At 44.6% G+C, this 23297-nt stretch overlaps 1 protein-coding gene across 2 annotated transcripts in view; it reads right to left on the bottom strand.

Annotated features, from left to right (window-relative positions):
• Positions 1-23297, bottom strand: part of SARDH (sarcosine dehydrogenase) — a 59144-nt gene that overhangs the window by 25830 nt on the left and 10017 nt on the right. For both annotated transcript variants that reach the window (XM_044305444.1, XM_044305445.1), the window contains exons 3-16: positions 22499-22677; positions 21271-21450; positions 20756-20879; positions 20173-20273; positions 17727-17831; positions 16661-16790; positions 14663-14749; positions 13458-13548; positions 8925-9066; positions 7571-7654; positions 7008-7121; positions 5144-5282; positions 4296-4409; positions 2874-3021 (exon numbers count right to left, since the gene is read on the bottom strand). In XM_044305444.1, the coding sequence (XP_044161379.1) occupies positions 2874-3021; positions 4296-4409; positions 5144-5282; positions 7008-7121; positions 7571-7654; positions 8925-9066; positions 13458-13548; positions 14663-14749; positions 16661-16790; positions 17727-17831; positions 20173-20273; positions 20756-20879; positions 21271-21450; positions 22499-22677 (1738 nt within the window). The remainder of the gene's footprint in view (positions 1-2873; positions 3022-4295; positions 4410-5143; positions 5283-7007; positions 7122-7570; positions 7655-8924; positions 9067-13457; positions 13549-14662; positions 14750-16660; positions 16791-17726; positions 17832-20172; positions 20274-20755; positions 20880-21270; positions 21451-22498; positions 22678-23297) is intronic.

Below are 23297 nucleotides of genomic sequence, written 5' to 3' on the forward strand. Positions count from 1 at the left end.
TGTGGTAGTCTGAAATCTTAGCACAAGCTCAGCAAGAAGTTAGAGCATGATGAGTGGATTTCCATTACGTCAAGGATAGAGGGTAGATGACAACAGAACCACTAGAACAACCCCCGTAGCGGTTGTCATTCACCTTTCTGATAGCAAGACTACTAAGCACTCTAAGTGATGAGACCATGGGGGCTCAGAGAGTTGGGGTGAACTATTTGCATACAGTACTCCATAGGGCCCTCCATTCAGGATCTTCAGCTATTAGCCACAACTACTAAGCATCTCTCTCCCTGGAGGACCTGGCACGTCCCTGCATTACATAGACTGTCCATTGACTTCAATAAGAAGTGTAATGCTTCATTTCTCCCGTGGTGGCGCTGCAGGGAAATTAAACAGCTGTTATCAGATTCTTCCACAGATTACAGATGATCGCTGTGCTTTCCAGCAATGAGACTTCCCCCCCGCTATGATCAACTTACAGGTTAACACACAAGGCATTGTCCAAAGTGGAGAACCCCTTTAAAGTGTAGGTTCCCAAACCCAATATTAGAAGCTGGTGCTTTTTCCAAAATCCATCCGGGCATACTGATTGTTTCCCTGTATAATTCATCATAGCAGGCTACTGCCGCAAGGCATGTGAATTCAGGTAAGCGGCATAAGATCAGTCCCGGGAGCAGACGGCAGCAATAATCAAATTAATGTGACATATTTGGTTCTCGCCCCTGTCACAGGCTGCTTGTTCCAGGCACACACATGTGCAAGCCACACGCATTAAAGATTGATACGAGTAGGAAAAGATTTGGACTGTGGGGCTGCCAGGAAGGAAGCGGCTTGCTGATTTTAAGCGGACGTGGCAGGTCACATAGAACGGCCATAAGGATGGGGCATCAAATATTCTGAAGATTTCACACTGAAGATTTCAGCCTACGCCATCAGAGAAGAGAGAGGCGCAGCACAGATATATATATATATATACACACACACATACAGACATTACTCACAAAAAGTTAGGGATATTTGGCTTGTGGGTGAGATTTCAGGATGAACCTAAAATGCCCTCTAACCTTTACAGGTGAACTTAATGTGACCATCTCTAAACTTTTGCATGCACATGTCCAACTGTACAGTTTCACAACTTTTTGCACAACTTGCTGTTCTCTAACAAGGAGCTTAACGACAAAATTCACAACAGGTGTTTGATCCATGAATCGCCAAATTAATTTCCTGGTTCAATTAGAATTGATATTTAAACAGTCCTCCTCATCATGCTGTTCACATTTTGACATCATGAGACCAAGACGACACCTAACAACTGATCAACAGCACCTCGCCATCGCAAGGCTTCAAGCAGGAAGTTCTCAGACGGAAGTGGCCACTGAGCTTAGAGTGTCACATAGTGTCATCAGCAGGTTGTATCAGAGATACAAAGAGACTGGAAGAGTCACAGAAAGGCATAGAAGTGGCCACATCCCACACTGATGACTGCTCCATTGTGAGCAATGCCCTGCAGAACCGGATGATGAATGCCACACAACTCCAGGCACATTTAAGGGAGGCGAGAGGCTCCCAAGTGTCACGTCAGACCATTCGACCGTTTTTGCATGCTAGACGACCTGCAAAGGTACCTGACCACAGGCGTAATTGTCTTGCATGGGCCAGGGAGCAGCTACGCAGGACAAGGGACCAGTGGGCCTTAGTGCTGTTCACTGATGATTCACGCTGAGCAGAAATGATGGAGATGTCAAGGACAGTGCTATGCATCAACCACTGTTGTCACCAGAAGAGCCCTTGGTGGTGGTGGTGGTGTTACAGTGTGGGCAGGTGTGTCTAGTCAATAAAGAACTGTCCTACATGTGAATGGTCCAGTGACAAGCCCATAGTACTTGAATAACATCATCAATGCAGTCATTGTGCCTCTGCTTGAACAACACAGGCCTAATTGCATCTTCATGGACGACAATGCTCCAGCTCATTGAGGTCGCATCATTAGGGAACGGCTGCTGGAGACTGGGGGACCTCAAATGGAGTGGCCTTCACTTTCTCCAGACCTGAATCCCATTGAAAACCCACTTAAATGCCTGACTTTCATGATATAATATAACTGTAGCCGGAACTTTTAATGTTTCCCATACATTTTACCCGAAAGCCAAATAACCCTAACTTTTTGTGAGTAGTGTATATATATGCATACACAATGCCCCGGCTTGATTAGTTACCATTTACACTAAGATGAATTTTTACTGTGCCGTTCCATCCTGTTTTTTTGCCACACATGGTTTAAGGCTACATTCACATTTGCAACAGAGGTTCCCTTAGAAGCCAGTAATGCTGTGAAAAATGCAGGACAAAGTAGCGCTATTTTGTCCAGCAGAATGACAGACACCACAATGGACACTTGACCGACCTGTTATAGTCAATGGGATTCATCGGGTGCCCATCTTATGACGAATCCATCACTTCCATTATTTTTGTGTTTACTATAATGGAACAAAAATGTGGAAACTACAGAACAGATTCGAACCTAGCCTTACTGTGATCTGCTGGAGTTCTGTGCTCGTTGTGGAACTGCATAAATTAGCCAAGGAAGCCACCTACAGTATATAGATAGAGGGATTACTTATAGGGCAACTCTTTGTGGAGCCACGACTAGATCCATGGAAGTCTTCAGAGTCATTGGTTCTGCTCCATCTACCAACCATACCCACAATTAGCAGGTGCCAGATTATCAAATGTTCGAGGTTTTCAGACCTGACATAGCTAAGAAGAACCCAATGTAGTGTAGAGATCTTCTTCATGGACCTTCTACGTATGGGAACTTTCCTTGGTCATATTTCCATAGAGTGACATCAAAGTCATACATGATCCAAGTCTTTACAACCTACCTGAGAGGCCCCTGAATGCTTATCATCCCCATATCTTCAGAACAGTCAATCAACTTGCACTTGAACTTCTCGTCTTGCAGGACGTTGTTGATGTGGCTCCAGTTGTGTTGAGCGACAGCTCCACCGATGGCCAGATAGTAAGCTTCACCTGTGAAGAAGACTACCTAAGTTTACACGTTAAGACATCCAAATATTTGGTATCTTACCCATATTTTTACTAATTGCTAGGAAAACCCATGTTTCTTCATGTGAGGTTGTCACCTTCCCACCATTCATGACGCGAAGATGGAAACATCTCCGAAATTCTCAGAACTTTGAACTCCGAAAGATCTACCGATTGACCCCACCCAGGCTCCTCCTCAGTTCAGTTCCTTATGGTGCCGTAGGTCGTGCGTGCATCAGAAGCAAGCCAAAGGAGCCACCAAGCCTCAAGCCAATTCCTTGTAAATGCAGGCTATCGTCGCCTAGTGTTTGGAGTGCATTCCTTTCCGATACATTTAGTTTCTGAACTACAGTTAAGTGTAAAGTTAAACTAGGACATGTATCAGTATATAAAAATAATGTACAACGGCGGGCTGAGCCTGAACCAGCTATAAATAAAGTGAACTGTATTGCTAGATGTCCCTATCAGCTGTGATAAGAAACTGAGACATCAGAACGAGAGCTTCAAAGCCAACGACTGAAGAGAGAACCAGGGATCAGAGGTCAACGGAGCAGCATATGGGAACTGTGGCAACTAATAGGAATCGTCTGTAACCCTTGCGTTTCATCTCATCCAGCAGAAACGGGTGACAATGCACTGGAAATGTGGCATCAACACAATTAGTAGCACACAGATTAATATAAAGGGGCATACTTGGCACAGGGCAGGCTATGTCACTGCTATAGGTCATGGAAGGTGAGTCCTATTATCAAATCATCCCTCTAAGGGAGGCTTCTAAAAGATGGCAAACTAGGCAATTGCCTAGGGCGCCTGTTTACCAGAGGGTCCTGTATCATTTAGTGGTGTGTGCTAGTATGTGAGAACTATATGGCACTTTTATATGTGACCTTAAAGGGAGTATTATTTGGATACTGCATATTGTTTGGTGGTATTATATTGGGTGAAATTACAAGAGCTGTCTGAAAATGGCAAGTGGGTTGCTGAAGGTCTAATAAGACAACAATATACACAAAAAGTGTGGGACGTTTTGGCCTTTAGTCCGCCAACCTCTGTGACTAGATCCAAAACACACATCAATAATTCTAGAAAGTATCACTAGAGCTATGTTTTTTGGTGGCATTGCGTGGTCAATTGGGAATCCACACGAAGAGGAGGGGTTGGTTTATTATATGCAGGGGCCTAGCTATAGGGGTTTCAATAGAAGTAGTCAAATTGGAAAGTTGGTATGTGCGTCTCGACCTCGTGTCTTGTATACCCACCTTTAAATTCTGGTGCAAGAGGAAATGGAGAACCTTCTGGTGCAAGGACGCTGACGGTAAGGTCACTCTCTGTTCCTCCCCTCTTGTTCAACATGCAAGTATAAACAGTTGAACCTACATGTGGGATAAAACGGACTATCATCAGAGACTGTGCACACTATATTCTACAGCATAGGCAGTGTATATCCCAATGGGTCATCAGCAAATTTTTCGGAGAATTATATACCACTGGGATGTCATGAAAGGGGCACCATACGTATTGGACACAAGGCTCAGTATAGTCCATTGGGTTAGACTAGACATAGCAAATACCTTCGGATACAGCTAGAGCAGAGGTCAGAATTCTCCACTCCTCCAGCTGTTGTGATACTACAACTTGCTCAACTGTTCTTGGAACCCCCTTAGAGGTAAAAGGAGCATGCTGGGAGTCGTAGTTTCACAACAGTTGGGGTGGCAGAGGTTGCTGACCCCTAAGCTAGAACAAGGCAAGCCAAGAGAGGCAAGAAGCAGTCAAAAATGGTGCCGAGTCCCTTGCTGAGAGTAGGATACTTGAAAATCATGTAGAAGGATGATACTATGATCCTTCTGCTAATAGGGAATGGAGCGGCTGTCACATGACAGCAGCTCAAATCTTTACTTTCTACACCAGTGTATGACAACAAGTAGATCTGTACTGGACAGCAAGTCCCACCACAAAAAATGTCCATCTAAACTGGTTAGAGGTGTCCTTTTGGAAGTATAATATACCAGCATCTTAACATTAGGCCAACTGTGCATTACGTGCTGGTCTGGACCATACATGAGGAGGCATGACGGTTCTTCTCTCCATTCTCGGGTTGATTGTCTACCTGGATTCTTGTTGATGTTCGCAGTAAACAGCCAGTTAGCAGCCTTCTTGGCATCCGACCCAACTAGGTAGAACTTTCCAAAGTAGGACATGTTGAAGACAGCCGCCGCTTTCCTGCACATAACACATTCTTTCCTGATCTAAAAATGACAGCACGTCAAACACAACAGATGAACATCGGTGGAAGGGGGAGGGGGGGGAGGGTAGAAGATATTCTGAGCTTTCCACAGTGAGTAGAACAACTAGAGATGGAAATAAACTCTACAGTGACTCATCCCCAAAGTTTGTCAGGTGGGTAAAAAAATCTCAAAAAAGTAACCCTTTCATGAGTCTCCGAGCTTGGACCCCAATCATCTTAATCAAGAGGAGCAGATAAAAGTCCAAAAGCATCCTTGAGATTGTAAAGCGAGCGCTTCCCCAATCTCCAGTATGTGACAGTCCTAGCGAGAGCTTCTGGACGGCTAATTATAATGGAGATCTGTAAGGGGTTTGTCATCCTGTCATGGAACACGCTTTTTCCTCAAACACAGGCTGTGCCTCATCTACACTGAGATGCCGAGAGACGCTGCCAGGGATCGCTGGCACAGAAGCTTGTCAGAATAAGTGCATTATTAACTCATCCCATCTCTCTAGGAGTCCTCTCAGCAGACAGAACTGCGGCGTGTCAAGGACTCCCACGCGGGATCCTTTACCGGTGAAGAATTTTGGTTGCAAGGTAATCCAAAAACAAACAAACAAAACAAAAAAAATAAAAAGACATAAAAATATAATCATTTAAAAAAGGGGGGGTCTATAGAATGAGGAAAGCAAATGGCCAAATTTTGGGTGCTTGCACTATGGGATACTAAGATTCATTAAAGGGGTTGACTTGTTGGTAGCTTATCCCTAGGTTAGGGCCTCAATGGGGCAGATGCACTCACAGGAAGTCCTCTTCGTTGTTTATGTCTAGAACCCTATTGGTCAAACATTGATGTCCTAACCTATGGATGTTTAAGGGGGTTGTCCAGTGGGGTTACACTTTTAATATATGGTGTAGAATGGGTTAATAAAAATACAGTGAAGGCCTGGAAGGTTGGAGCTTTGTGTCATTAGCATTGAATGTTAGACCTACAAACAATATGGTAGACATTAACTGCAAGGTGGCATTTTTAGAGTCGGGGGGTGGGGGTGGGGGTCAGAGACTCAGATCTCCACGTCACCCTGCTGAAGCCGTTTTTTGATTTTCACACTCTTAAAGCAAAAAATTGTCTGCAGGAAAAAAAAAAAAAAAAACACAGATCAAATGCTTTACAATCTACGAGCTGCATAATTTACCCAGGCAGGGCGAGGATGAGAAAAGAAAGAGCGAGAAATGCGGTGATTTAAATGAAAAGGGAACAGAATAATTTGAAAATACTATTTTTAGGGACAAAGAAGACAGAACGAGAAAAAGAGAGAACACGGGGTAAAAATACATCAGCTCCAGCTGGTCACCTGCAAGCAGAGATAAGCCCAACACGTACATTTTTCCTTGGTGAATATGAACATCTGGAGCAATTCATGAAGAACATTCAACCATGTGTGGATTTTGGGAGCCTTTTGTCATCTGAGGGACTTTTCTTTTTTTGGAGAAATTATAAATTTAGACTGGAATAAGATGTCCAGGTGATGTAACCCATTTATAGGAGTCCAGCTATTTGGTGATACCCCCAGCAGTCAGACCTGCCCTGTAGATAGGTGATAAGTTTGACTGCAGGACAACCACTCTAACTCATCTTTCCCTGATGGACCTATGAGATGTCCACTCCTAATCTCCCCATCATGTCTATGGAAAGGGCATGCCCAACTTCCAATTAAAGTTAAAGCTTCTTAGAGCAATCACTTACCACATCGTGGTGAGGGGGGAAGTCAAAGGTGTACTCTTTTTCCAGGAGTTGACTGTAGGTGTAGTTTTGGTGTTGCTGATGACCGTAGGCGCCATAGTAATCATAGTCTTGAACCTATACAAAAAGTGGTCCTATTAATATCATATTCAGGATGATCCTACTCTATTTCAACGTGATTACTGATGAGAAACCCAGGAGAGGACAGCTGTTGATCATTAGGCATACCGATTAGGCTACGTTCACATCTGCATTGGAGAAGCCATCACAGATTCTATAATTTTTTTGGAAGAAACATAATGACGTCAATGAGGTCCATCAAGCATCCTTGGTGTCCGTCATGGACCACCAGTTGTCACTATACAACCCTATCATAATCAACGTTTATTTCAGTAGGACCACAGGGTCTGGGCTATGGACCCTAAAATGTGACCATATTGAAGCCATGTGAAATATGACTTCTTTGTACGAGCTGCTCTTCAGCCCTTCAAGAACTTGACATTGGGGACCATCCTGCACTGACCAAATTGTTGGGTGCCCACTGTTATGAAGACAACTGAACTCACCGGAGCTGGACCTTCTGGATTAAACCACCCAGGCCGTTCCCAGCCATGCCTCTCCTGGAATACACAGCCTTCCTGGACCAGTTCCTGTAGAAAGGATATACCATACACTGGAAATGTTATCAGGGAATGATTTTTTATTCCCCTAAAACAGCGCCATTATTGTCTTTGGGTTGTATCTAGTATTGCAACTCAGTCTCACTTGGGCCTCTTCATTGCACATGGTTTGGGTTATACTGCTTCTGGTGCCCACCACACTACAGAGACAAACAGGCCATCTTGATCTAGGACTGGACCCCGCAGTTGGGCATTGCAGAGATATTAAGAGGGAAATTGCACCGCTTGGCCAAATTGGTAAATTGCTTGGATTAATTGGTGAAAGACTCAGAGAGGCATTTATTGTATGGCCAACATCTCTATATACAGCCTTGGGAAATCTGTAACTTGGAAAGGCTGAACTTAATTTTGCAGGTGCCTGTATGTGACATATGCCCAAGGTGCCTCAGTAAAGTACAGTGGACTTGTTACCCCTAAAACCAGCTACTGTATTGCCCTCTTTGCAGGTACCTAGAGGGAGCCCTGCCTTGCACCCCAAGACCTGATGACAAAAAGGCACCTCATCCAACATTCAGGTAGGAGCCCTCAAAACCAGGGTCTTCCACAAGGGGAAGAAGAGTTGAGCTCCTCCCATAACTGCAGGGTGAGGCCTCCCATGAGGACTCCAACCACCCTCGTTGCCACTGCCACCACTCCCATCCTCTGTGCCCCATGCCTCCCCCTGCGGGCTGGCATGCTGCATATATACATAGCTTATCACTAGCTATAAAAAGGCATAAAAGCACGATAACAGACAATAATGGTGTTATAAATATCCCAACTTATGTGGCTTTTAACTTTAGGCAGATGCAGCAGGAGGCTCTTGGCAATCCTAACGATCAATCACGTCGTGCCCGAGATGCTTAGCAACCATCCTAAAATATACCAGTTACCGGGAGACCGGCTAACCCCGTTTTACTGGGAATGCAGGGATCTAGCAGATGACACCACGGGGAAGACGTTCAATGATATGAGTACATTGTCAGCGTGTTATTATACACCGAAGACTTCAAAATTATCTAGAAATAATTCTATAGTCACATTTTTGGTGTATTTTTTCTATAAATAAACCAAGACAAAGAGGTTACCCAGAAATGAGACATGTATGGGGTGGTATATGGAGGTGAGGAAGCCTTGTGGGACAATTGGACGGGTCTATGCCACCACTACCCCACATTCACCATGTCAGGGTCTAGCAATGGTGGCCCCTTTGCTCTCATGTTTTGGAATGACTTAGTCGTAGAAGAGTTGCCCCTATTACCTCATACAAGGGATCCGTCCGCATGCCCCTACCAGCCAGCGGTTCATCATACGGGAAAACTACAGAGTAGTTTTTGGCATAAGACTCATGGCTCCTCTCACGGATCCAACGGTTCTGATTAGTTAAGGAATGATGGAATCTCCTGAAGTATAAAAAGACAAGAGGTTAAATAATATTCCCTTAAATTGGCATCTACCCACAAGGGACACAATATCAGGCATGGAGTAGTAGAGGTATATTCCCAGCTTTCCTTCACCATGGCCAAAGACCTAATTCCCTGATCTAACCTAGTGACCCATTGGCAACCTCTAGCCAAGGAACATGCCTCTTCCTTCTAAGTGTGTGTCTTTGGGTTATAAAGAGTCCTTGGCTAGAAAAAAGTGGATCTGAGCATCTGCCCATGCATGTCTGGTGCCCTACTTCTTTCATGGATAGTTCCAATTTTTGGTTTATTGGTCTTTCGAGATTAATAAAATCTTCCCGTAGGCATGTATAGTGCCTATGAAACGTATCAATACAGACAAAAACATCATGGGGAGACTGTCCTGATATGCTGCACTCCATCAGGGCTGTATGGGTGATACTGTGGTCAAAGGTCCAGGCTACAGTTAGAAAGAAGGGCCCATACTTATCTGTTAGTTGCTCAATTCCACTAGGTGACTTTATTAATTTAGGGGTTCTGGTCTGGGTTCTGTATTTGTTTAGGGCTTTTTTTTTTCCGGTGGTCTAGACTGGGGTTTGTATTTATATAGGTGGTCTAGTCAGGGTCTGTATTTATCTAGGTGGTCTAGTCTGGGGTCTGTATTTATCTAGGTGGCCTAGTCTGGGGTCTGTATTTATCTAGGTGGCCTAGTCTGGGGTCTGTATTTATCTAGGTGGCCTAGTCTGGGGTCTATATCTAGGTGGTCTAGTCTGGGGTCTGTATTTATTTAGGTGCTCTAGTAAGGGGTCTGTATTTATGTAGGGGGTTTGGTCAGGGGTTTGTATTAGATTAGGGTTCCAGTCTAGGGTATGTATTAGTTTAGGGGGTCTGGTCTAGCATCTGGATGTATTTAGGGGAATTGTTTTGGGGTATTTATTTCCTAAGGGGATCCAGTTTGGGGGTATGTATTTATTTATGGATTCTTGTCTAGGGTCTGTATTTATTCAGGGGGATTGGTTTGGGATCTGTATGTATTCAGAAGGTCTGGCTGGTGGGGGTCTGTATTTGATATGGGGTTCCAGTGTGCTGTATTAGTTTAGTTGTCTGGTCTGCATTTATTTAGGTGGTCTGGGGTCTGTATTTATTTAGGGGAACTGGTCTGCATGTATTTAGGGGGTATGGTCTGGGGTCAGTATTTGTTTAAGGGGACTAGTCTGGGGGTCTGAATTTGTTTCAGGTTCAATTCTGGGGTCTGTATGTATACAAGGAGTCTGGTCTGGGGTCTCTATTTTTTTATGGGGACTGGTCTGGGGGGCTGTATTTGTTTCAGGTTCAATTCTGGGGTCTGTATATGTATAGGGGGTCTGGTCTGCATTTACTTAGGTCAGGGCTGGCCAACCTGCGGCTCTCCAGCTGTTGTAAAACTACAATTCCCACCATGCCCTGCTGTAGGCTGATAGCTGTAGGCAGTCTTTGCATGCTGGGAGTTGTAGTTTTGCAACATCTGGAGAGGCGCATGTTGGCCATCCCTGACTTAGGTGATGTAGTCTGGGGTTTATATTCATTTACAGTGTCTGTTCTGCGGTCTGTATTCATTTATGGGTTCTGGTCTGAGGTCTGCATTTATTTAAGAGGGCATGGTGTAGGATCTGTATCTATTTCGGAGGTCAGGGGTCTGTATTCATTTTGGGGTGGGAGAATGGAGTCGTATACACTACTTGTAATCCAAGTGCTTTATGTTGGGGGCGTGCCCTATTTAAATTGATGGGGCTTATAATAAAAAAAATATATATATACATTCCTTCTCAGAAACTTCAGATGTCACTTTTCAAAAGTTGGCAAGTATGATATTCTCATTTATAAGCGCTTGACTAAATATCTGGTGCTCGGAGAATCTACGAAAACCCGACTGTGACTAAACCAACCTGAAGCGTGATTGACCCCGGCATTGTGCCGTCACTCTGTGCCATATTGTGTGATGTAATTAGCATTATTATCTACGGTTTTAGATCATGTTAACCTTGAGGAGAGAATGGTCGCGCTCACCCGTGACTAAAAGCATCCTGGGAATGGCATAAAAGTGACGGTAATTGTCGCATCACCCTTTATATCACTTCCTGGGCTCCGGCGGTGGATTGTCACTGGTGGAAGGACATCAGTCCTGAGCTGTCTTCTCCTCCTCCTCCTCCATTTATTCCTCTCACCTCCGTAATTAGCCCGTGGCATAATTAGATGGCAGAAATAGTTTTAATGACAAGTTTTAGCGTGTCATGTGTTTGACGCCTGGCGCTGTCCGGCCACTGCAAAAGAAGTAATCACAGGGGCCCGCAGATGCGTCACAATGGAGAGATCAAGAGGCCAAGAGGGTGAAGGAGTACTGGAGGAGCGGGGTAATAATTAACGGCTGCGCTGTTATAATTAATATCAGCAGCTCGCCCAGAATGGGATTTCAATACAAAGGAGTCGAGGGACAAGGAGTAGATACGGATAAGTGAGGATTATTTGGCAATTTTCTAATATACTTTGCGTTTCCGTTCCTTCCTTGCTGTCAGTGAATGGAAACTTTGAGTCACCTGGTTACCCGCCTATCAGGACCTTCTCTTGAAGCTGTGAGCAGCCCAAAGTTGGTTTTCACACTTTGGACGGGTTTCTATTTACTGTCAGCAAGCAGACCTGTTAAAGAACGTTAAAGTTGCCGAACGGTACAGTAATTAAGCTTCATTCCCATTAGGTTGATAAAAGGGTCGTCCAGGATTAGACCACAAAAAAAAAATGTAGTGAATGAGGCTGAACTGCAATACCAGGCACAGTCCATCAGACGAGATGGGTGCGGTTTTAAAATAAAAATCCTTTCTCCTAATCCTGGATAACCCCTTTAAGACACAGGAGGAAGAAGTCTGGTTCTCCACCTAAGATGTTTTCAGAAGTAACCATGAGGCCCCATAGGTAAAATTGGGATGGGCCCATATTACTATGACGACTAATAACAGCAACCTGCCAGGCCTTATAAGATGCCGCCATGCTGCCTAAAAGTGGGTAAGTGGGTCACACACTCACCCCTGTGTAAAAACGCTCACTCATGAAAATCCCAAAAGTGAAGAGGCTGTCAGATGGCAGACGCTCTTTACTGTCAGGACTGTCAGATGACTACTCCTCCTTCACCTCACTGTTGCCATATGCCATAACATTACGATCAGCGGTTGTCCGACTTCTGGGACCTCCGCCAATCACAAAAATCTAGGGACCGAGAGTCCCTTCGGAGTCCCTGGTGCTCCCTGGAATCATGTGTCCACTGATGACCAGTGGGCTTTGACTCCTGAGACCTTCTCTGGGAACAAGATTCTGTTGGCTCGTTTCATGCAAAAAGTGGTGCTCTCAGAGCTGCTTCACATCACAGAATGAAGCTGCTGTCAGATGACTACTGCTCCTTTTCTTCACAGCTACCATTTGCCATAACGTTACGACCAGTGGGGGTTCGAATCCTCTAATGACAAGAATGACGGGACCGAGATCATTTTGGCTCCTTCACTGCACAAGCAGCGCTCTCAGCAGCTGCTTCTCATGACAGAATGGAGCTGCTGTCAGATGACTACTGCTCCTTCCTCAAAAAGCTGCTATTTGCCATAAGTTCATTACGACCAGTGGGATTCGACTTCTGAAACCTCCTCTGATCACAAGAACGAAGGGTTTGAGTTCTCTTTTGCTCCTTCCCTGCAAAAGCGTCTCTCTCAGGCAGCCGCTTCTCATCACAGTATGAAGCTGCTGTCAGATGACTACTGCTCCTTCTCCTTACAGCTACTATTTGCCATAACGTTGAAACCAGTGGGGGTCCATCTGCTGAGACCACCTCTGATCACAAGAACGAAGGGACCTAGATCCCCTTTGATCTTTCCCTGAATAAAGAATGGAGCTGCTGTCAGATGACTACTGCTCCTTCTCCTTACAGCTACTATTTGCCATAACGTTGCAACCAGTGGGGGTCCAACTCCTGAGACCACCTCTGATCACAAGAACGAAGGGACTGAGATCCCCTTGGCTCTTTCCCTGCTAAAATGAATGGAGCTGCTGTCAGATGACTACTGTTACTTCCCCTCTCAGCTGCCATTTTCCATGAGTTTGTTACAACCAGTTAGGGTCCAACTCCTGGGACCTCCTCTAATAACAAGAATGAAGGAACCAAGATCCTGTTGGCTTCTTCCCTGCAAAAGTGGTGCTCATAGAATGTAGCTGCTGTCAGATGACTACTGCTCCTACTCGTCAAAATCACTTGTTACAGCTAACCGAAATCTAGCAGGATATTATTTCAGAGTGGAATAAGAGATGCAAGATCTAGACCCCCGATCTAGACATGCGTTAAATCAGTGGCGGTCCTCAGCAGACTCTCATCTCACCTGATGTCATAGCCGTACATGTCTTTCTCTGGGCGACCATGAATAATCCAGTGAGCAAGCTCCTTCCCGCATCCTCCTCCCAACATCATACCTGAGGAAACCACAGGAGCCGTCACAAGAAATACGTCTTTACATTGATTCCCAGTAATTAATCTGTGATTCAAGGTCAGTGAAACGTACTGGAAACAGAACAGACATGCTATCCAAGCTATCGCCGGCCGCCAAAATGGCTGATCCCACCAAATTATTCATTGTGCCTCAAGGCTGGAATCGGGGACGGAGAGTCCCTTTCATATGAACACATCTAGAAGATGCCCTATAGAAGGTTTTGCCAACCTGTGGCTCTCCAAACTGACACCGGCAGCACTACTGACAGCTGTCAGAGCATGCTGGGAGTTGTAGTTTTGCATTGTCTGGAGAGCAGCAGGTTGGGGTACACCAGAGGAGTTGGCTGCACTCACTAACAAACTAATGGACCATGTGTAGAGCATCGAGGAGGCTCACATGTCATTACATAGTATAAAATAAGGTGGGATGCAAAGAAACGCCCACTATGTAGTAAATTTATGCTAACTATACCCCCTTACGCTGAGCTATGGCATTATTTCTAAGGGTATAGCTATAGCGGGTAGCAGGTGCAACCAGGGCCTGGTGCCTAGGGTGGAGGACAGTACTAAAAATGGCAATGGCATGGTGAAGGCCCTGGTACAGATCTTTCACAGGGGCTCAGGAGCTTCTAATTACCCCACTGATCCCCCCCATTGCTAATGGAGACTATTATGAGGGGAGTGACCCGGGGATCTCCTTGCAGAGGGTAAGGACGAAGAGCTCACCATCCTTTAGACGCCAATCCCTGGTTTAGCTCTAAACCCATAGTGACCCACTGGGTCCACATCTTCCAATGGCCTTCAAGATGTGGAGAACCATGGATGCACACAATTAGATAAGATTTCTTTCTAAAAACAGCTCCACGCCTGACCACAGGTCGCACATGTTATTACAGCTTAAACCCATTCATTACAAATCAAGTCAAACGGCAGTACCAGACACAACCCATGGAGAGGCGCCACTATGGGAAGGAAACTGCCATGTATTTCTAATCCTGGAGAACCCCTTTAACTCACGGTGACATGGCCCACGAATCATGATTATTTTTTAACAGGCAGAGTTGCTCGTACCAGATCTGCACCTTCTGCCTCCATTACCTGCGCTATTGAATCCACAGCCCAGGAAAAAGCCTCGGACTTCAGGAGATTCCCCTAAGAGCGGCTTGTGATCCGCAGTGAAGGATTCTGGGAAATGGAGAGGAAGAGTTATTACAGTGTCCGTAAACAGGAAGCAAGATACAAGGGTGTTGAGGGTCACTGATGGGGGCGATGGACCAAGACAGAGCCTGGATCGGCTGAGTGTGTAGGGTGTCAGCAGTTCTGTCCAGTGCAGTCTCAGTTCATCAGTACGTCAAATTACACAAAACTGTTGGAACCCATAACCCAAAATGGACTCTGTGGGGTGCGGTCAGTAATCTTGGAAATCCACCTCTCCTGCTGACCCTATCAATGGAGATCACAGCCGAAGCAGAGATGTGCCTCGAGGAAGGCCGGGAGCTGTCAGCAGTTCACGGGTGATGTAGCAGATGAGGGAAGCTGATCCCTCCTTTAATGTCAACTTCAACTTTCACACAGTCAGTGTTTGGTCAGTGTTTCATCAGTTATTTTGAGCCAAAACCAGGTACAGGTCAAAAACATTGAACAGGTACAAACCTTATCTCTGTTTTAGGCCTCATACACATGACCGTGTCTGTTTTGCGGTGGATACAGTCCGTGTACCCTCCGCATTTTTTTGCGGAAACCTTTGACTTCAGGGGGTCCATGGTCTACCATTTGCACACATATTCTATCTTTTTGCAGAACGAACATACAGGATATTGAAAGCACAGGAATGATGTCCTTTCTGCCCTAAACTTGGCCTACGTTCGTGTGCATGAGGCCTAAAACAGAGATAAGGTATAATAACAAGGTCTGCACCCATTTTGTGTTTTTGACCAGTACCTGGTTTGGGCTCAAAATAACTGACCAAACACTGACTGTATGAAAACCGCCTACAAGAGGGCATACGAGGTAAGAAAGGACCTTATGAGCAAGGGAACCATTTAGTTGTCTGCAAAGTGGCTGCCATGGGACAGACTGTGCAATATTGGGTGTCTTTGCCCTTTAATGAAGACTATCCCCAGGTGACGAGAGGAGGACGATGAATATTTTTGCTTTTTTTTGTATTTCTTGGGCAGCTGCTTGGTCACGACGACATGTATAATAGAGACCCGTCTGCCGCCTCCTACACCTCCATCCGTCATTGCATTTGCCTGGGCCAGAGCATCTCCAGTGTTCATGTCAAGTTGCATCTTGGTTAGAAGAAAGATGTGACCTAGATATTGGTGGCCAAAACAGAAGATGTCCCCGCAGGAGGCGGCAGCAGAGGCCCACCAGCAGAATCAAAGGAGGCAGTTTATGAACAGCGGCTGAGTGACGGGAGGCTCGGAGGCATCGGAGCTCTACTTGAAGGATCTGTCATGGTCATGAAGCCTCATCTAAACTCATCTCGAAGTCCATAAGGCATCCTATTCAACCATTTCTTAGTCTCTGTTTTGGAGAAAGTTGAGTGCCCACCAATATGGCGTCCATTACAGATGCCACTGGGTCTGCCACCCATCTAACTAGCACGTTCGTCCAGTTATGTAATGTTATTGGGCGCCATGGCATGACTAGGTGGATTTGTCACAGAGGAGTCTGGGCGATTAATCAAAGTGAACAGATTTGCAGAGTGACTTGGGCAAAATTCAACTTTTTTTTTTTTTTCAAAAGCAAAATTGCATTTTTATTGGAAATGGAAAAAATTCAAAGGCATCGAGCACGAGTGATGCAAATTTAACTAAACTCGTGCATTTATAGCAAATTATGAATTATAATCAATCTATCTATATAGAATGAGCCCTATACAGCTCTTGCTATTTGTTGCCACCTAGTGGCCATATTTGGAATTGTCCTATTTGCTTTTCGCATTTCTACCAAATTTTCTGCTCAAGTGTCACCTTAAAGGGGTTGGTCCACCTGGGACATGCTGATCCCTGTTGATAACACTGATGCTTATAAGCTGAGGATCCAGTCACCTAAGATGGTAAAATAACATGCAGGCCAGTAAGTGCTCACCTGGGCCGCACACAGTGGATTTAATACCCGTAGTCTCCAGGGCAGGTACCCGGTTGATCGCCCCCTGGATATGTTGCATGAACACATCCCAATCCAGATCAAAGAGGCCGAAGGCGAACTTTTCCGAAACCTGTTAATATGAAAAAAATATATAGGATTTATTGACATATTTTCTGGGATTTTTTTACATTTAGGGATAAATTCTCTATAGAAATTGAGTATCCCTCAAAGGATCGCTGAAAAGCACAGAAAACAGGCAAAACTTGGGGTTTTATAAGGCTTGAAAACCAGGGTTGCTTTTTTCTAAAACAGCGCCACCCCTGTCCACTGGTCATGTGTGGTATTGCAGTTCAGCTCGACCTGAGCTGCACTACCAGGCACGACCCAGAGAGGGGTGTGGCGCTGTTTCTGTAAAAAAGCAGCCATGTTTTTCATATCCTGTCCAGCTTATTATAGACCTATAATTTAAAGGTATTGTCCTCTGTTCAACAACCTCTGTCCATTTGTCTTATTAGAGTACTTACCAACTTTGCAGTTGGTAAATTTGGGACTAACAGGCCCCACCCCTTGAAACAACCCCAAACAAGGTGGTACTGCCAATGTATGGGAGGGGCTTACATAAACTCTGTCCATTTTTGGCTTGGGACAGCTCAAACTAGTTAGGGGACAGCCCCTGCAAATTTGAGACCGTTGGTAACTATGTATACGGTCATCTGGACGTCTTTACATTTACATAAATAACGTTTATTGAAACAAGCTGCTCCTCGGGGCTGTCCCTTTCTAGGCAATCAAGACCAAATGAATGGAAGACCTATAGAACACATTCAGAGTTAATTTCAATAAGCTTTATTTATAAAAGCTGGAGAGCACCCTTAGTTTTAAGGTGGTCAATACTTTCGAACCTTCAAAATATTTATAGTCCGTTTAAAATTTGCGATCATTAGGAGCAGGAAGGGATGTGTTCAGGAGGGAGGCTGGCGTTTCAATAGTCACTGACTGGGAGAGGTAGGTACACGGTTGCTCATCTCCCTTTGTCTCATGTATGTGACAGCAATCAGCGTCTCACCTCTTCCCAGAATATAGGGTTTGACTCATATCCTCCCACTGACAACGCGTCACCTTGGAGACGGAGGTACACCGAAGCGTCGTGGTCCCGCACATTTGGCATGTTCTAAAAATAAAACGCCAGAGAGAAAATTTGAAGAAAAGGAATTTAGACACATTGTACTTTGCTCAGAGCTTCTCAAATGCTGGGAAAAGGGTGGGAAAAAAATATAATAAAAACAATACTAAATGCTACGCAGTAACCAAAACACAAAAATAACACATAAAAATCATTAAAAAAAATTACTAATTCTAAAAAGAATAAACTATTTAAAAAATCCTTTAATTTGGCATTTCAGGATGAGACAATCTTTTGGACATGTCATAAGAGACGCACTGAGCTGGGACCCCTGATCAATAGAAGGGGCCCCTGGTTCTCTTCCTAGCATTCTGTCCCACTGCTCGAAGAATTAATTGGATTTGGATTTTGCAGGTGGAGTGTCAGTGGCCCTTAGCTTTAGTGATTGTATGGGTGCTGAGGGTCCCTTTGATCCGCAGATTGTGGGGTAGAGAGGCGGAAAAAATAATGCTAAAAATATATCAAAAATATAATAGAGCAAAAATAAACAAAAACAATAAATAATACATATGACCAAAACACTCGTAAAAAATTACAAAAATAATCGTAAAAATGTATTAAAAAAAATTCCTTTAATAAGGTGGAGTGTCAGTGGCCACTTAGCTTTTTTGATTGTGAGGGTGCTGAGGGTCTCTTTTATCCACAGATGGTGGGGGTCCCATCTCATTGACCCCCATTATAATGATTTTCTTAGGGGGTCTACATAGCAAAAACTACTGTACCCCTAACTTGATGCTAGCTTTGCCCCCATCTCCATTGCATAATCCTTGGGTTGATTCCCCACACCCATTATAATAAAGCATCCAGCCAGCCTGGACCAGGCCCCTCGCTCCAGGGGCCTCCACCAGCCGCATGGGCTGCCCCTATGGTATGCCTTTGGGTTTGCTTAAAAGGGTTGTCCCATGCAACATATTCTACATTTTTGAAACCAGCATCTGGATCTGAAAACTTTTGTAATTGCATGTAATTAAAAAATTGGCATAGTCTCTGAGTTATTCATAAATGTATCTGTATAGCGCCACCTGCTTTTTTTTTCCTTTTTCTTATTTCTTGTCCACCACACTGAGGTGGTCGCACATGCTCAGTTTAAATCTTCAACTGTCACAACCTTCTGTTAGAAGCTGTAGCAGTTACAGAGAAAAAGTTGCAGCAGAAAGGTCACACCCCCTGATAAAAGGACATGCCCCTGAGCTGCCAGCCTGAAATAAATCTACAAGAACAGTTGGAGCAATTAACAGGGAGATCTCTGGACCCATGTGAGGTACAGGGCTGGATCTAGCTTTATAAGAAAGAGATCGTCATGTACTATGTGAAGTCTTATTTTCATTTTTTACATCAATCATGGCAGAACCCCTTTAACTGACTGACTGCATGCCCAATGATATCTTGTGTATAAGATTCCTGGGGACCGTACAAATCCATTGTATCCAAGTAATAGAATTTAGATACAGTGCCTCTAGTGGCCATTGACGTAACTGCAATACTGTTTATCAATGGCTTGATAAAGACTATCATAAGTCGAAACGTCGCAATTGTATGCTGCCGAAACTGGATTATTTTTCCAAAATGGAAGAGTGCTGCAGATTCCCTTAATTTGTGCAATACTGGTCGGGACTGGTATTACAGCTCAGCTCCATGAAAGTGAATGGTGATAAGCTGTAATACCACTCACAATCCTGCACAACCTCCATAAAATTTTTGGGGATTTTTTTTATGCAAGTGTCTCCTTTCAAGTGAAGCTTATACAGGGGTGCACCTCCAATGAGGCCAGGTGAGACCTAGAGACAATAGGGGGCAGTGGCAGGGCCGTGACAAGTGAGCGCTTTCATTGTGGAAGTGCTCATCTCTCTATATTCACATGCATCACAGTATCCCTTTACCAGTAGGGCTGGAGGGGAAGGGGCGCAGTTTCAATTTTCGCCTCAGGCAGCAGAAAGGCTAGGCGCACCCCAGGGTTTATATATACTTTTCTATGGCTATAAGACCTCATTGATCACTGAATTGTATGCGTCTTCAGAACACATAGAGGTTAACGGAAGGAGAGGGCGGCCATCAATATCTGAGAGAAGGTCTTCACCTTCCGTGGAGAACACAAACCCTCCAGTGACTGCCACAATGGATGATGCGCTGTCTAATCAAGGTCAGGCCCGGTGCATTGTGGGTATGACAGATGGGTGCAGACCGTGCACTCCGCACTATTGTGACCTAATTATAAGTGCAGCAATATTTTAACATGATAGCGCCGTCTCGTTGGCAAATGTTGACATAATGACAGCGGATGCACATAACTAGGACAAGATAAGAAATACTGCAGGCCGAGTAACGGGACCTGGATTCCCTCTATCCGCTCAGTGACCACATAGGCATGGTGCATGGCTATCAGAGGCACGTTCACACCCGCCATCTGTCCCAGAGCTCTCGCCCAGACACCTACAGAGAAAACGATAACGAGGAAACATAACTATTATATGTAATTCATAAAGTATAGATATTAGATAGATAGATAGATAGATAGATAGATATGAGATCGATATGAGATAGATATGAGATAGATGGATAGATAGATAGATAGATAGATAGATATGAGATCGATAGATATGAGATCGATAGATATTAGATCGATAGATATTAGATAGATATGAGATCGATAGATAGATATGAGATCGATAGATAGATATGAGATCGATAGATAGATATGAGATAGATTCAGAGGTCTGCAACCTTCGGCACTCCAGCTGTTGTGAAACTACAATTCCCAGCATGCTCCATTCATTTCTGTGAGAGTTCTGAGAAGAGTAGAGGAAGTATGCATGCTGGGAGTTGTAGTTTCACAACAGCTGGAGTGCCGGAGGTTGCCTACCCCTGAGATAGAAGATAGATAGATAAATAGATACGAGATAGATTTATTTTACCTGCACAGTTGACCACACAGGGGGTCCGCACAGTGCCATACTGCGTTTCCACCGCCATGACCCTCTTCACCCCAAAGTCATCAGTCTTTACTTGGATGCCAGTGACAGGACAGTTCTCAATGACCTGTGAGGGACAAGAAGGAACTTGTCAGCCGTTAGGTCATTTATCATGTCTTCTGTGGGTCAAATTTGGCGTCTTGTGGACAGAGATCACTAATTAAGCAATAAACAAGCTCATTGACAGCACAACACGTTCTATATGAAGCGAGGAGCCTGGTCACCTTCCTGTGTCTCCACCATCTCAGTCAAACTCAGAGGGTTCTAGGAAGTTGAGATTTGTGAATTTCGTTAAGGCCTTGGCCTCGCACTAGAGGTTCATGGATGGAAGTCGGAGGTCACCAATACTTTTCTTTCCAGTCACAGACAGGCGCTAAGCAGCTATACAGTTTGAGGATCCCACCCAATAGCTCCTCATATCTCAGCAACCTCCACCCATGAAAATAGACTCATCTTACCTGAGCTCCCCTGGCAGTCGAAGCCCTGGCCAAGGTGGTACAAGTGCCAGCAGGGTCCATAGTACCATCCTTTGGGACGTACAGGGTGCCGTACAGATCGCTGACGTTCATGAGTGGATATAACTCCTTGGTTTCAGCCGGCGACAGGACGTACGATTCGACACCATAAACCTTTCCAAGCTTTAATAAAAAAGAGGCAAAATCATCATTGAAGCAGCAAGCTAAAGATTATTTTGCTGCTGAGAACCCTAATGATCAGATGTGATCCGTAAAAGAACCTGGCAGTAGGTGTTAAATCTCCAAACAGTGCCCCTACAGGGGAAAAAAGGTATTCCCATTGAAAATAATGTCATGCACAGATTTGCCGGGTCCTCCAGAGAAAGAGATGCTCCAAAAAGTTACTCTCCTCAACAGGGGAAACAAGAGACAGATTTTTCAACATCTGACGTGATCAGCTCCACTGGCGGGACCATGAAACTAAATTAATAACACCCCCGTTTCTAGTAACACTACATTACACCAGTGATCACAGCTCTGCCGCCTGCGAAGTCAAGGTGTTAACTATTAGTAGAATGGTGTTGTAGAATCCGTACACTATGGCAGTGTTTCCCAACCAGTGTGCCTCCAGCTGTTGCAAAACTACAACTCCCAGCATGCCCGCACAGCCAAAGGCTGTCCAGGCATGCTGGGAGTTGTAGTTTTGCAACAGCTGGAGGCACACTGGTTGGGAAACACTGCACTATGGAGGCAAAATTATGGACAGCGCGCTCTTACTGACGGCCGACTATAAGCGGGAGTCCACACGAAGCAGCTTTTCCGAAATTTACAGGATAAAGGGCAACCAAAACCCTTAGAAAAGCTGTATGGGTGAATGATCACCCTATAACGAAAATCCCGGTGCCCCCAATAATAACGCATATGGCTTAGATGCTTGAGCCTTCAAGGTCTATCGAGGGACAGGAGCAGCAGATGCCGGACACCCCTAGCATTACTCATCCTCAAAAATGTCTGACAGGAGAGTAGCGTTAATACTAGGTCCAGTCACATTTGGTCCTGTGTCAGGGGGGCCTAAAGGCTCCTATGCCGCATAATTGGCACACAGTAGGTGGGCAGATTTTTTAAATGGGTCAATTGAGCACCACAGGACCTGACACGTTCCGGATCATCAAATGTTCCGGACTAGCAGAGAGAAGTATCTTCCACACACACATTATGACACGATTCTTACGGACATGAGTCTTTTATACTCATCCAGGCGTTGCTTGTTGGAGGCAATGAAGAGACCACCATTCTCTATCCATCCAGTGTGCAGACCTGTCTCTTTCTCCAGGTCCTGGCTGACCACATTACGAGTATGAGCCATCAGTTCCACCTCCACGTCACTTGGCCGCAGCTGCCACAAAAGCCCTGGAGGGTGAGAAACGTTACAGGTCATAAACCAGATTATAGAATTATTAAAGGGCATCTGTCAGCAGTTTTGTACCTATGACACTGGCTGACCTGTTACATGTGCACTTGGCAGCTGAAGGCATCTGTGTTGGTCCCTTGAAAAATTATGTTTTAATATATGCAAATGAGCCTTTAGGAGCAACGAGGTTGTTGCCATTACACCTAGAGGCTCGGCTCTCTCTGCAATTTGATTGACAGGGCGAGGCAATGTAAACGTGATCACACCTGGTTCTGACGTCTCCTAAAGTCAAGTGGTCAGTCAAAAGCTATTTAAAGGCTATGCACACTTTTGGGGGAATTTTTAAAAATTATTGCATTATACCTATTTTGACCTAAAAAAAATAATAACTTTTTCAATTGGTCTTTATTAACGATATGGAATCCTTTTTTCTCTACAGAGCTGAAATGCTCTACTAGTTGCCTTTGGATTATTTGTCATTTCCGTCATCTGATGAGCAGAGGGCTCCTTATCTCTGACCTTATAAACACTCATTAAAGCTTAATTCTTATCTTACTGATAAGAATGTGGTTTAAATAAGTGTTTATGACTCTCAGTAGTTTAGAGATAGTAGGATTTT

Source organism: Bufo gargarizans, chromosome 9, assembly GCF_014858855.1.
Source record: "Bufo gargarizans isolate SCDJY-AF-19 chromosome 9, ASM1485885v1, whole genome shotgun sequence".
Classification (NCBI taxonomy): Eukaryota; Metazoa; Chordata; class Amphibia; order Anura; family Bufonidae; genus Bufo; species Bufo gargarizans.